The sequence below is a fragment of the Oncorhynchus mykiss genome, chromosome 13 (assembly GCF_013265735.2).
Source record: "Oncorhynchus mykiss isolate Arlee chromosome 13, USDA_OmykA_1.1, whole genome shotgun sequence".
In the NCBI taxonomy this organism is placed as follows: Eukaryota; Metazoa; Chordata; class Actinopteri; order Salmoniformes; family Salmonidae; genus Oncorhynchus; species Oncorhynchus mykiss.
Window position 1 is genome coordinate 55,228,956 of NC_048577.1, and position 15,130 is coordinate 55,244,085.

Genomic DNA, 15,130 nt, shown 5'->3' on the forward strand with positions numbered 1-15,130 from the left:
TACTCTAGTGGTGCAGTACATTAGATACTCTAGTGGTGCAGGACGTTAGATACTCTAGTGGTGCAGGACATTAGATACTCTAGTGGTGCAGGACGTTAGATACTCTAGTGGTGCAGGACGTTAGATACTCTAGTGGTGCAGGACGTTAGATACTCTAGTGGTGCAGGACGTTAGATACTCTAGTGGTGCAGGACGTTAGATACTCTGGAGGTGCAGTACATTAGATACTCTAGTGGTGCAGGACGTTAGATACTCTAGTGGTGCAGGACATTAGATACTCTAGTGGTGCAGGACGTTAGATACTCTAGTGGTGCAGGACGTTAGATACTCTAGTGGTGCAGGACGTTAGATACTCTAGTGGTGCAGGACGTTAGATACTCTAGTGGTGCAGGACGTTAGATACTCTAGTGGTGCAGGACGTTAGATACTCTAGTGGTGCAGGACATTAGATACTCTAGTGGTGCAGGACGTTAGATACTCTAGTGGTGCAGGACGTTAGATACTCTAGTGGTGCAGGACGTTAGATACTCTAGTGGTGCAGTACATTAGATACTCTAGTGGTGCAGGACGTTAGATACTCTAGTGGTGCAGGACATTAGATACTCTAGTGGTGCAGGACGTTAGATACTCTAGTGGTGCAGGACGTTAGATACTCTAGTGGTGCAGGACGTTAGATACTCTAGTGGTGCAGGACGTTAGATACTCTAGTGGTGCAGTACATTAGATACTCTAGTGGTGCAGGACGTTAGATACTCTAGTGGTGCAGGACATTAGATACTCTAGTGGTGCAGGACGTTAGATACTCTAGTGGTGCAGGACGTTAGATACTCTAGTGGTGCAGGACGTTAGATACTCTAGTGGTGCAGGACGTTAGATACTCTAGTGGTGCAGGACGTTAGATACTCTAGTGGTGCAGGACGTTAGATACTCTAGTGGTGCAGTACATTAGATACTCTAGTGGTGCAGGACGTTAGATACTCTAGTGGTGCAGGACTTTAGATACTCTAGTGTTGCAGGACGTTAGATACTCTAGTGGTGCAGGACGTTAGATACTCTAGTGGTGCAGGACGTTAGATACTCTAGTGGTGCAGGACGTTAGATACTCTAGTGGTGCAGGACGTTAGATACTCTAGTGGTGCAGTACATTAGATACTCTAGTGGTGCAGGACGTTAGATACTCTAGTGGTGCAGGACATTAGATACTCTAGTGGTGCAGGACGTTAGATACTCTAGTGGTGCAGGACGTTAGATACTCTAGTGGTGCAGGACGTTAGATACTCTAGTGGTGCAGGACGTTAGATACTCTGGAGGTGCAGTACATTAGATACTCTAGTGGTGCAGGACGTTAGATACTCTAGAGGTGCAGGACGTTAGATACTCTAGTGGTGCAGGATGTTAGATACTCTAGTGGTGCAGGACGTTAGATACTCTAGTGGTGCAGGACGTTAGATACTCTAGTAGTGCAGGACTTTAGATACTCTAGTGTTGCAGGACGTTAGATACTCTAGTGGTGCAGGACGTTAGATACTCTAGTGTTGCAGGACGTTAGATACTCTAGTGGTGCAGTACATTAGATACTCTAGTGGTGCAGGACGTTAGATACTCTAGTGGTGCAGGACGTTAGATACTGTGGAGGTGCAGACAGTATTGTCAGTGGAAGAGGAGAGAGAGTGTTGAGTGACACACACAGCTTTTGATTTCTGTCCTGACATCGCTCGTCCATATGTATATAGTCTTAATTCATTCCTCCTTAGATTTGTGTGTATTGGGTGTATGTTGTGTAATTTGTTAGATATTACTTGTTAGATACTACTGCAATGTCGGAGCTAGAAGCACAAGCATTTCGCTACACCCGCAATAACATCTGCTAATCACGTGTATGTGACAACACAATTTGATTTGATTTGAGCTGCCGGGGATGGGCAAGATTCACAGAAGGTATGTTTTTAAATGAATTTGATCAAGCTTTGTAGCCTATTGACTCCTTCTTGATGAATACATTTAAATAAAATGAATTGTTTCTCTGTAATAACTAGTAATTTAATTAAATTGGCTTTAGCTAGTCAGCTAGATAGTCATGAGTTTGGGAAATTGGGAACCTAACTATGAAGCCATTTCAGGCTGTCATATAAAATAATGGGTGTATGACACCCTGTCTACATCACTTGCCACAACATGGCTTTTTGATAGCGTATTTAGTTCATCCGAATTTACACTACAGTGTCAAGACCAAGGCGCAGCGAATTTACACTACAGTGTCAAGACCAAGGCGCAGCGAATTTACACTACAGTGTCAAGACCAAGGAGCAGCGAATTTACACTACAGTGTCAAGACCAAGGAGCAGCGAATTTACACTACAGTGTCAAGACCAAGGCGCAGCGAATTTACACTACAGTGTCAAGACCAAGGAGCAGCGAATTTACACTACAGTGTCAAGACCAAGGAGCAGCGAATTTACACTACAGTGTCAAGACCAAGGAGCACCAAATTTACACTACAGTGTCAAGACCAAGGAGCAGCGAATTTACACTACAGTGTCAAGACCAAGGCGCAGCCTGAGTAGAGTTCCACATCTTAATGATAGTGAAACATCCAAAAACAACAAAGACAAAGCGATCATGAAATACGTAGCGCGTATAGTCACTCATCCAAAACAATATCCCACATAGCAGGTGGGGAAAAGGACACACTAAGTATGATCCCCAATTAGAGGGCTCTCTATGGTCAGGGTGTGACATACAGTTATAGAACACCAGGGTTGAGAAACATGACAAATCCAGAACACTGAGGTTGAGAAACATTACAAATCCAGAACACAGAGGTTGAGAAACACTACAGTTATAGAACACCAGGGTTGAGAAACACTACAGTTATAGAACACCAGGGTTGAGAAACATTACAAATCCAGAACACCAGGGTTGAGAAACACTACAGTTATAGAACACAGAGGTTGAGAAACACTACAGTTCCAGAACACAGAGGTTGAGAAACACTACAGTTATAGAACACCGAGGTTGAGAAACACTACAGTTATAGAACACAGGGGTTGAGAAACACTACAGTTCCAGAACACAGAGGTTGAGAAACACTACAGTTATAGAACACAGAGGTTGAGAAACACTACAGTTATAGAACACAAAGGTTGAGAAACACTACAGTTATAGAACACAGAGGTTGAGAAACACCACAGTTATAGAACACAGAGGTTGAGAAACACTACAGTTATAGAACACAGAGGTTGAGAAACACTACAGTTCCAGAACACAGAGGTTGAGAAACACTACAGTTCCAGAACACAGAGGTTGAGAAACACTACAGTTATAGAACACAGAGGTTGAGAAACACTACAGTTATAGAACACCAGGGTTGAGAAACACTACAGTTATAGAACACCAGGGTTGAGAAACACTACAGTTATAGAACACAGAGGTTGAGAAACACTACAGTTATAGAACACCGAGGTTGAGAAACACTACAGTTATAGAACACCAGGGTTGAGAAACACTACAGTTATAGAACACAGAGGTTGAGAAACACTACAGTTATAGAACACAGAAGTTGAGAAACACTACAGTTCCAGAACACTGGGGTTGAGAAACACTACAGTTCCAGAACACAGAGGTTGAGAAACACTACAGTTAAAGAACACAGAGGTTGAGAAACACTACAGTTAAAGAACACAGAGGTTGAGAAACACTACAGTTCCAGAACACTGGGGTTGAGAAACTCTACAGTTCCAGAACACAGAGGTTGAGAAACACTACAGTTATAGAACACAGAGGTTGAGAAACACTACAGTTATAGAACACAGAGGTTGAGAAACACTACAGTTCTAGAACACCGGGGTTGAGAAACTACAGTTTGCACCCATCTCCATTTATCCAGCTGTGTCTCATCCTGAACTAATTGCCTTGCTCAGGGACTCCAAAAATACTACCCTCCTGAGAGTTAAACCAATAACCATCTGGTCCCTTCCTTCCAAATGAACAGGTAATTCAACTGCCTACTATCTACTGTCTATCTGTCTGTGAGCCACTTACATTCCTCCCAAAACACACACACCACACAGAGAAACACACACACACAGAGGGAGAGAGCGAGAGAGAGAGAGACACACAGACAAAGACACACACATGAAACCATCCATCACTCCAACAATATGCCCCTAGTGTTATTTCCTGGCTGAAGTGATGGTGGTGTTCATTAAAGTGTTTGTTTGATTTAAAACCAGTCAAGAAGTCATGCGTCATTTATAGGGAAGGCCGTTTTCAAATGTCATCAAGGCATCTTGTTGCGGAAGACAAATGCCTTGTAATTACTGCGGTAAATGACAAAAGTGTACAGCGAACAGGAGTGAACGGAAATGACCGGGAGCGCATGACACACGGTGATCAGCTCCAATCGGTTTGGAATGCAAAGCATGTTATTAAGGTGAGTCACCCTGACTCCCACCACGGGTAGACATTTAGGCGTGTATGATCCTGTGGTGTTTTTCACACAATGTAATATTCTTTGCTGGCGCTGCGCTGTGTTGATGTATTCTGCCTCACACCCAACCCCCAGCCCCAACAGTGTGTCTTAATGAGCAGCTAACACATAACATCAGGTGACTGTGTGGCAGGAAACCTGGATAAATCCCATTATTCCTCACTTTCCTCTGGGTCACTAACAGCCCCTAATCTAACAGAATCTAACAGGAGAAATGTGGCCTGTCTCCAAGGGCGCTTGCTGTCTTCTACAGGAGCACCATCGAGAGCCTACTGCCGGGCTGTATCACACGCAACACACTGGCCAATAGCTTCTAACCCCAGACCATCAGGCTGCTGAATAGCCACCACTAGTCAGCTACCTGAATGTCACTGTACCCTGTAATACATCTGTAACCCTGTACATGTGACTATTAAATGAATCTTATCTAATAGCTTAACCACTGATCAAAACATTATGGACTAAATGTTCAATTCCTGTTGCTGCAGGATTATTTTTGCTGTGACAAAATAGGTCAGAATCTGATCCTACATCTGTCTGTAGTGAAGTCTATAACCACCAAACACAACTGGATCCACAATACCACAGATTGTGGTTGAATGGTATGCAGCAATGCATTGAATGACAGCAATTGTCCCAGTGAATTTCCTCCTTGAACAAGACCATGTGGCCATCTAATCAAACACCCATTCACAGGCAGTATTGAGTGAAAACTGGCCTGGACATAGTGGAATAGTCACTTCCAACACTGACAATGTTGTAATTATTCAAAGCCAATGTGATCTTTATACTTGCACTTAAAAATAAACGTATTATCACATCCATATCTGTAACCTTGAATTATTTACATAGTAGCACATCCCCATGTCTTCCACGGATGTATTTAGACAGTTCCCACTGCCTGTCTTCTAGATCCCCATGTATTCCACACCTGCATTTAGACAGTTCCCACTCCACAGCTGTATTTAGACAGTTCCCACTCCACAGCTGTATTTAGACAGTTCCCGCTGCCTGTCTTCTAGATCCCCATGTATTCCACAGCTGTATTTAGACAGTTCCCACTCCACACCTGTATTTAGACAGTTCCCGCTGCCTGTCTTCCACATCCCCATGTCTTCCACGGATGTATTTAGACAGTTCCCACTGCCTGTCTTCTAGATTCCCATGTATTCCACAGCTGTATTTAGACAGTTCCCACTCCACACCTGTATTTAGACAGTTCCCGCTGCCTGTCTTCCACATCCCCATGGCTTCCACACCTGTATTTAGACAGTTCCCACTGCCTGTCTTCCACATCCTCATGGCTTCCACACCTGTATTTAGACAGTTCCCACTGACTTTCTTCCAAGTGTGAACGACTGAATGTAGTACATCTCGCACATCCAGTTTAGCGAGTCAATTCACACACCTATGTTGGACTAGCGTGTCAATTTACACACATCAGTAGGACTAGCAAGATTCACACACCCCGGTTGGACTAGTGAGTCAATTCACACACCCCGATAAGACTAGTGAGTCAATTCACACACCTTTATAGGACTAGCGAGATTCACACACCCCGGTTGGACTAGTGAGTCAATTCACACACCCCGATAAGACTAGCGAGTCAATTCACACACCTCGATAGGACTAGCGAGTCAATTCACACACCTCGGTTGGACTAGTGAGTCAATTCACACACCTTTATAGGACTAGCGAGATTCACACACCCCGGTTGGACTAGTGAGTCAATTCACACACCCCGATAGGACTAGCGAGTCACTTCACACACCTCGGTTGGACTAGCGAGTCAATTCACACACCGCAGTTGGACTAGCGAGTCAATTCACACACCTCGGTGTGACTAGCGAGTCAATTCACACACCTTGATAGGACTAGCGAGTCAATTCACACACCTCGGTTGGACTAGTGAGTCAATTCACACACCTTGATAGGACTAGCGAGATTCACACACCCCGGTTGGACTAGTGAGTCAATTCACACACCCCGATAGGACTAGCGAGTCAATTCACACACCTCGATAGGACTAGCGAGTCAATTCACACACCTCGGTTGGACTAGTGAGTCAATTCACACACCTTTATAGGACTAGCGAGATTCACACACCCCGGTTGGACTAATGAGTCAATTCACACACCCCGATAGGACTAGCGAGTCACTTCACACACCTCGGTGTGACTAGCGAGTCAATTCACACACCTTGATAGGACTAGCGAGTCAATTCACACACCTCGGTTGGACTAGTGAGTCAATTCACACACCTTGATAGGACTATCGAGATTCACACACCCCGGTTGGACTAGTGAGTCAATTCACACACCCCGATAGGACTAGTGAGTCAATTCACACACCTCGGTTGGACTAGCGAGTCAATTCACACACCGCGGCTGGACTAGCGAGTCAATTCACACACCTTGGTGTGACTTGCGAGTCAATTCTCACACCTCGATAGAACTAGCGAGTCAATTCACACACCTCGGTTGGACTAGTGAGTCAATTCACACACCTCGATAGGACTAGCGAGTCAATTCACACACCTCGGTTGGACTAGTGAGTCGATTCACACACCTTGATAGGACTAGCGAGATTCACACACCCCAGTTGGACTAGTGAGTCAATTCACACACCTCGGTTGGACTAGTGAGTCAATTCACACACCTTGATAGGACTAGCGAGATTCACACACCCCGGTTGGACTAGTGAGTCAATTCTCACACCTCGATAGGACTAGCGAGTCAATTCACACACCTCGGTTGGACTAGTGAGTCAATTCACACACCTCGATAGGACTAGTGAGTCAATTCACACACCTCGGTTGGATTAGTGAGTCAATTCACACACCTTGATAGGACTAGCGAGATTCACACACCCCGGTTGGACTAGCGAGTCAATTCACACACCTCGGTTGGACTAGCGAGTCAATTCACACACCGCGGTTGGACTAGCGAGTCAATTCACACACCTCGGTTGGACTAGCGAGTCAATTCACACACCGCGGTTGGACTAGTGAGTCAATTCACACACCTCGATAGGACTAGCGAGTCAATTCACACACCTCGGTTGGACTAGCGAGTCAATTCACACACCTCGATAGGACTAGCGAGTCAATTCACACACCTTGGTTGGACTAGTGAGTCAATTCACACACCTTGATAGGACTAGCGAGATTCACACACCCCGGTTGGACTAGCGAGTCAATTCACACACCTCGATAGGACTAGCGAGTCAATTCACACACCTCGGTTGGACTTGTGAGTCAATTCACACACCTTTATAGGACTAGCGAGATTCACACACCCCGGTTGGACTAGTGAATCAATTCACACACCCCGATAGGACTAGCGAGTCAATTCACACACCTCGGTTGGACTAGCGAGTCAATTCACACACCGCGGTTGGACTAGCGAGTCAATTCACACACCTCGGTTGGACTAGCGAGACAATTCACACACCTCGATAGGACTAGCGAGTCAATTCACACACCTCGGTTGGACTAGTGTGTCAATTCACACACCTTGATAGGACTAGCGAGATTCACACACCCCGGTTGGACTAGTGAGTCATTTCACACACCTTGATAGGACTAGCGAGATTCACACACCCCGGTTGGACTAGCGAGTCAATTCACACACCTCGATAGGACTAGCGAGTCAATTCACACACCTCGGTTGGACTTGTGAGTCAATTCACACACCTTTATAGGACTAGCGAGATTCACACACCCCGGTTGGACTAGTGAATCAATTCACACACCCCGATAGGACTAGCGAGTCAATTCACACACCTCGGTTGGACTAGCGAGTCAATTCACACACCGCGGTTGGACTAGCGAGTCAATTCACACACCTCGGTTGGACTAGCGAGACAATTCACACACCTCGATAGGACTAGCGAGTCAATTCACACACCTCGGTTGGACTAGTGTGTCAATTCACACACCTTGATAGGACTAGCGAGATTCACACACCCCGGTTGGACTAGTGAGTCATTTCACACACCTCGGTTGGACTAGCGAGTCAATTCACACACCTCAGTTGGACTAGCGAGTCAATTCACACACCTCGGTTGGACTAGCGAGTCAATTCACACACCTCGATAGGACTAGCGAGTCAATTCACACACCTCGGTTGGACTAGCGAGTCAATTCACACACCTCGGTTGGACTAGCGAGTCAATTCACACACCTCGGTTGGACTAGTGAGTCAATTCACACACCTTGATAGGACTAGCGAGATTCACACACCCCGGTTGGACTAGCGAGTCAATTCACACACCTCGATAGGACTAGTGAGTCAATTCACACACCTCGGTTGGACTTGTGAGTCAATTCACACACCTTTATAGGACTAGCGAGATTCACACACCCCGGTTGGACTAGTGAATCAATTCACACACCCTGATAGGACTAGCGAGTCAATTCACACACCTCGGTTGGACTAGCGAGTCAATTCACACACCGCGGTTGGACTAGCGAGTCAATTCACACACCTCGATAGGACTAGCGAGTCAATTCACACACCTCGGTTGGACTAGCGAGTCAATTCACACACCTCGGTTGGACTAGCGAGTCAATTCACACACCTCGGTTGGACTAGTGAGTCAATTCACACACCTTGATAGGACTAGCGAGATTCACACACCCCGGTTGGACTAGTGAGTCAATTCACACACCTCGGTTGGACTAGCGAGTCATTTCACACACCTCAGTTGGACTAGCGAGTCAATTCACACACCTCGGTTGGACTAGCGAGTCAATTCACACACCGCGGTTGGACTAGCAAGTCAATTCACACACCTCGGTGTGACTAGCGAGTCAATTCACACACCTCGATAGGACTAGCGAGTCAATTCACACACCTCGGTTGGACTAGCGAGTCAATTCACACACCTCGATAGGACTAGCGAGTCAATTCACACACCTCGGTTGGACTAGTGAGTCAATTCACACACCTTTATAGGACTAGCGAGATTCACACACCCCGGTTGGACTAGTGAGTCAATTCACACACCCCGATAGGACTAGCGAGTCAATTCACACACCTCGGTTGGACTAGCGAGTCAATTCACACACCGCGGTTGGACTAGCGAGTCAATTCACACACCTCGGTTGGACTAGCGAGTCAATTCACACACCTCGGTTGGACTAGCGAGTCAATTCACACACCTCGATAGAACTAGTGAGTCAATTCACACACCCCGATAGGACTAGCGAGTCAATTCACACACCTCGGTTGGACTAGCGAGTCAATTCACACACCTCGGTTGGACTAGCGAGTCAATTCACACACCTCGGTTGGACTAGCGAGTCAATTCACACACCGCGGTTGGACTAGCGAGTCAATTCACACACCTCGGTGTGACTAGCGAGTCAATTCACACACCTCGATAGGACTAGCGAGTCAATTCACACACCTCGGTTGGACTAGCGAGTCAATTCACACACCTCGATAGGACTAGCGAGTCAATTCACACACCTCGGTTGGACTAGTGAGTCAATTCACACACCTTTATAGGACTAGCGAGATTCACACACCCCGGTTGGACTAGTGAGTCAATTCACACACCCCGATAGGACTAGCGAGTCAATTCACACACCTCGGTTGGACTAGCGAGTCAATTCACACACCGCGGTTGGACTAGCGAGTCAATTCACACACCTCGGTTGGACTAGCGAGTCAATTCACACACCTCGGTTGGACTAGCGAGTCAATTCACACACCTCGATAGAACTAGCGAGTCAATTCACACACCTTGATAGGACTAGCGAGATTCACACACCCCGGTTGGACTAGTGAGTCAATTCACACACCTCGGTTGGACTAGCGAGTCAATTCACACACCTCAGTTGGACTAGCGAGTCAATTGAGCCTGAAGGAAGGGAGAGACAGTTTCACCCAATAGATATAGAAGTTGTTCAAAATTGGATTTGTTTTCTAATTCTTTATTGGTCTGTGTGATCTGAGGGAAATATGTATCTCTAAAAAAGTCATACATTTGGCAGGAAGATAGGAAGTGCAGTTCAGTTTCCACCTCATTTTGTGGGCAGTGTGCACATAGCCTGTCTTCTCTTGAGAGCCAGGTCTGCCTTCGGCAGTTTTTTTGTTAATACTTTCCAATGTGTCAAATAATTATCTTTTTGTTTTCTCATGATTTGGTTGGGTCTAATTGTGTTGCTGTCCTGGGGCTCTGTGTGGTCTGTTTGTGTTTTTGAACTGAGCCTCAGAACCAGCTTGCTTAGGGGTCTCTTCTCCAGGTTAATTTCTCTGTAGGTGATGGCTTTGTTATGGAAGGTTTGGGAATCGCTTCCTTTTAGGTGGGTGTAGAATTGAACAGTTATTTTCTGGATTTTGATAATTAGCAGGTATCGGCCTAATTCCGCTCTGCATACACTATTTGGTATTTTATGTTGTACACAGAGGATATTTTTGCAGAATTCTGCATGCAGAGTCTCAATTTGGTGTTTGTCCCATTTTGTGAATTCTTGGTTGGTGAGCAGACCCCAGACCTCACAACTATAAAGTGCAATGGATTCTATAACTGATTCAAGTATTTTTAGCCTGAACCTAATTAGTATGTCAAATTTTATGTTCCTTTTTCATGGCAAAGAAAACCCTCTCGCTCTGTCTCTGTCTCTCTCTTTCTCTCTCTATTCAATTCAATTTCAATTAAGGGCTTTATTGGCATGGGAAACATATGTTTACATTGCCAGGGCAAGTGATACACACATAGTTAAACCTGCCTCTCTCTCTCTCTGTCTCACACACACACACTTGCACACATAGTAACTCTGGGGGGCTGTGTGTGTGTGTGTGTGTGTGTGTGTGTGTGTGTGTGTGTGTGTGTGTGTGTGTGTGTGTGTGTGTGTGTGTGTGTGTGTGTGTGTGTGTGTGTGTGTATATGAGAGGACAGTACACTCACACCACTCACTCTCAGCTCTCTATCCTCTGACATCTGCAGAGATGGAAGTGGTGAGTGGCAGGTCTACTGTACGCTCAGACAGAAAACCAGGGCGAGAGTCCCTTAATCCCTGACAAGTGAGCCAAATTCTAATTGGAAGGCCGCATATTGGTAACGACCCCCACCTGCAACAACATGATATAATGAATGAAAGCCAGTAGATGAATTTCTGCAGCCCGTGTAACCCCTCACCCTTACTGTAGCTCACTAATAGAGACCGATATGGTCAATCGCCCCTTGCCTCTGGGGAGACACTACTAGACAGAGAAAGGGGTTAACCGTGTTCTTTTAGCCTCAGAAGAAACAGGGTTAGAAACAAACACCTTCCTGGCAAGCAGACATTAACACAGAGACAGGAGAGCAAAGAGACATTTACTGCTCTGCTAGTTATTCATCTCTGTCTGTGTCCCAAATGGCACCCTATTACCTATGTCGTGTCTGGTCAGAAGTAGTACACTGTGTAGGGAATAGGGTTTCATTTGGGACACAGCCTTACACGAACTGACACAGAGGGTTAGAAACAATCACACTGCACCACCTGCAGGTTGGCATTTATTGGGATGACTCATGTACTGGAGCAGCTCTGCAGGGTGGTCACCAGCTGGCACAGCCACAAAGTCATAAATTCAATTTGAAACCTAACCCTAACCTGAACCCTAACCTAAACCTCATTGCTAACCTTATGCCTAACCCTAACCTTAAATTAAGGGAAAAAAGCTCATTATAGTTTTCATACATTTTTACAATATATAGCCAATTTTGACTTGCTGGCCAAACAAGTTAAGATCACTCAGTTCTGCCTCCAGGACAAGATTCATCCCAATAAACGTCGACCTGCGTATCACCTGGAGGATATACAGTAAAGGACCCCTAGCTCTGGGTAGACTCCCTGACCCTAACAGAGACGGAGGGTAGAAGCAGCCCTTACCTCCGGGCAGACTGATGGGGCCACAGCCCTGGCCCTCAGGGTCCTCCTCCACCATGAAGATGGTCTTCATGCAGAGCTTCCAGAGGCCAAAGTGGGCCGTCTCACAGGTGGCATTGAACTTGTTGAACGGCGGGCTCAGTACAGTCCAGTGGTCCGTCACCATGGCAGCCAGCATGCAGGAGATGCCCACCAGGATGATAAAGAACGTGATCTTCACCTTGGTCTTCTTCTCCTCCAACATGGTGCTGAGGGAGTGTATGAAGTGTGTGTGTGTGGTTGTGTATTATAGTAAAGGTCCCTGTGAGATTGTCTAGCTCCTAGAAAGGAGTATTAAGAATTAGTCTTCTCCAGCAGCCTGAATAAAGCACGAAATATCTCCTCTCTCTCTCTCTCTCTTTCTCTCTCCAGCTCTCTCCATCCACAGATCTCTGCTTCTGCTCGAAGAAAAGGGGCCAGATAATAGTGCCCTAGATTCCTACTCTCCCTCTCAGGAACATGTTTACAGTGCTTAGCCCGGGTCTATACAGCACTGCTGTGAAGAAGGATGTGAAATATTTACCAACTTCGACCAGTCTGAGCTACTTGGGGTCAGGGGTTAGGTGCTGTGATGGGGTACGATCGAACGAGACGGGTTGAGGGCTCGACCTGGTTTAAGCTTTTATACGACATTGACGATTCAGAGGTGGAAAAGACTCATATCTAAGCCAAAGTAAATATTGCACACATTCTGTAGATATTGTTGTTCTAGATACCCTTGAAATCCAATGTGAATATTCAGAACATGTTATTTTTAATAGATTCCCATGTCATTTCTACCTATCAGAAAGTGTCTTGTTGCTCTCTGGCTCCATTTAAGGGGCTCATGGGAGAGTTCCTTTTTTACGAGCTGATCTATTTCTCCACCAATCACTGAGGGGCCTGAGACACGGGGGGCCCCACCTGACTGCTGCACCCAATCCAAATTCGGGAAAAGGAAGGATATATTTAAATCTAACAGAGGACTACAGAGGACTAAAGATAATATATCTTTACACCTTAATAGTTGACAGTGAAGGAATCCTGAAAGGATTGTATTTAATCCGCTGTCTAGCGATATACATCCTTTGTTATTACGTACATCCACTCTGCAGATGAATGGGTTAAGTCCTTGAAAGGGCATGTAACTGTATAGCAACAGGTGTCTCCACTTGTTCCTCTGCTGTTTCATATTATTTTGGTTGTTGTGTTTTAAGTGTCTGCTATTCTATATGTATAGCTGCTTGAAGATGCTACTACATCCATACTATACTGGAATATAAATGGAATGAATCCTCAGACTAAATAGTGAAAAAAGGGATTTTCTTGGACTTAATGAATGAAACAGAATCAGAGAGAATGTGTGATGAAATCTTCCTCCACCATGAAGATGGTCTTCATGCAGAGCTTCCAGAGGCCAAAGTGGGCCGTCTCACAGGTGGTGTTGAACTTGTCGAACTGCGGGCTCAGTACAGTCCAGTGGTCCGTCACCATGGCAGCCACCATGCAGGAGATGCCCACCAGGAGGTCGAAGAACGTGATCTTCACCTTGGTCTTCTTCTCCTCCAACATGGTGCCTCGAGAGTGAGTGTGGGGTGGGTGAGTGAGGGGTGGGGTGTGTGTGGGTTCAGCGGGTGTGTGTGGGCTCAGAGGGTGTGTGTGGGTTCAGAGGGGGGGGGGGGGGTTCAGGGTGTGTGTGGGTTCAGAGGGTGTGTATGGGTTCAGAGGGTGTGTGTGGGTTCAGAGGGTGTGTGTGGGTTCAGAGGGTGTGTGTGGGTTCAGAGGGTGTGTGTGGGTTCAGAGGGTGTGTGTGGGTTCAGAGGTTGTGTGTGGGTTCAGAGGGTGTGTGTGGGTTCAGAGGGTGTGTGTGGGTTCAGAGGGTGTGTGTGGGTTCAGAGGGTGTGTGTGGGTTCAGAGGGTGTGTGTGGGTTCAGAGGGTGTGTGTGGGTTCAGAGGGTGTGTGTGTGGGATGAAACAGAATCAGAGTGTGAAATAGTAGAATCGTCATTATAGACACCTTTCATACTGTATTCCAATGTGTAAGACATGAGGATACAGATGTCTGGGCTTTTTATAAACTACTGGGCCCAACTTTAGGCAGGGCCTATTTTCTGTAGTGTCAAGTCTCTCACAGCCCGCAGTTTTAACACAATAAATGGAGGGTGACGATGTGACAAAAGGGGAAAAGGGCACACTCTGCGGTGTGTGTGTGTGTGTGCAATTGTGTGTGTTTATGTGCACGAATGCGCGTGTATGTGCTTAAAAAGCCGCAGATAATCATAATGTTTCACACTTACAGAAACAGAATGCACTCTGATAGAACTAACGTGCTCTTCAGAAACACAATCAGAAGCCTACTGAACCAGCAGATGGACAGTAATCAGCAACACTGGAAGACAAACTAAGGCCCATGGAGTTGAATCAAGACCTTTGTGTTCATTAGCACTTTTGTTCACCTGGATTCATTCTCTGTGAAACCTCTCTCTTTCTCAACCCAACCCCAAACCTCCTCCCACCCTTCTTGAGAGAAAGATTAGCAATTTCTCCCTTTCTCTCCCTCCCTCCCTCTCTCTTTCTCTATCTCTGATGACATGTCAGTTGGGAGACCTTTCTATATTTGTAATAATGGTATATCTCCGTACCGCCTGTCTCCCCAACTAACCTCCTATCTGTTTCGGTGTAGAATCAAACACCGTCCACCTGCGGTGTCGCCAAGCAACAGCCAACAGCGACAACACATG

The 15,130-nt window shown here is 46.0% G+C and overlaps 1 protein-coding gene across 1 annotated transcript in view; it reads right to left on the reverse strand.

Annotated features, from left to right (window-relative positions):
- LOC110516592 (voltage-dependent calcium channel gamma-1 subunit-like) overlaps nucleotides 1–13,195 on the reverse strand; it is a 32,537-nt gene extending 19,342 nt beyond the window's left edge. Inside the window, exon 1 of the mRNA XM_036941565.1 lies at nucleotides 12,375–13,195. Coding sequence (XP_036797460.1) covers nucleotides 12,375–12,615 — 241 coding nt within the window. The 5' untranslated portion in view covers nucleotides 12,616–13,195. The remainder of the gene's footprint in view (nucleotides 1–12,374) is intronic.
- Between the last annotated feature and the right edge of the window lie 1,935 nt (nucleotides 13,196–15,130).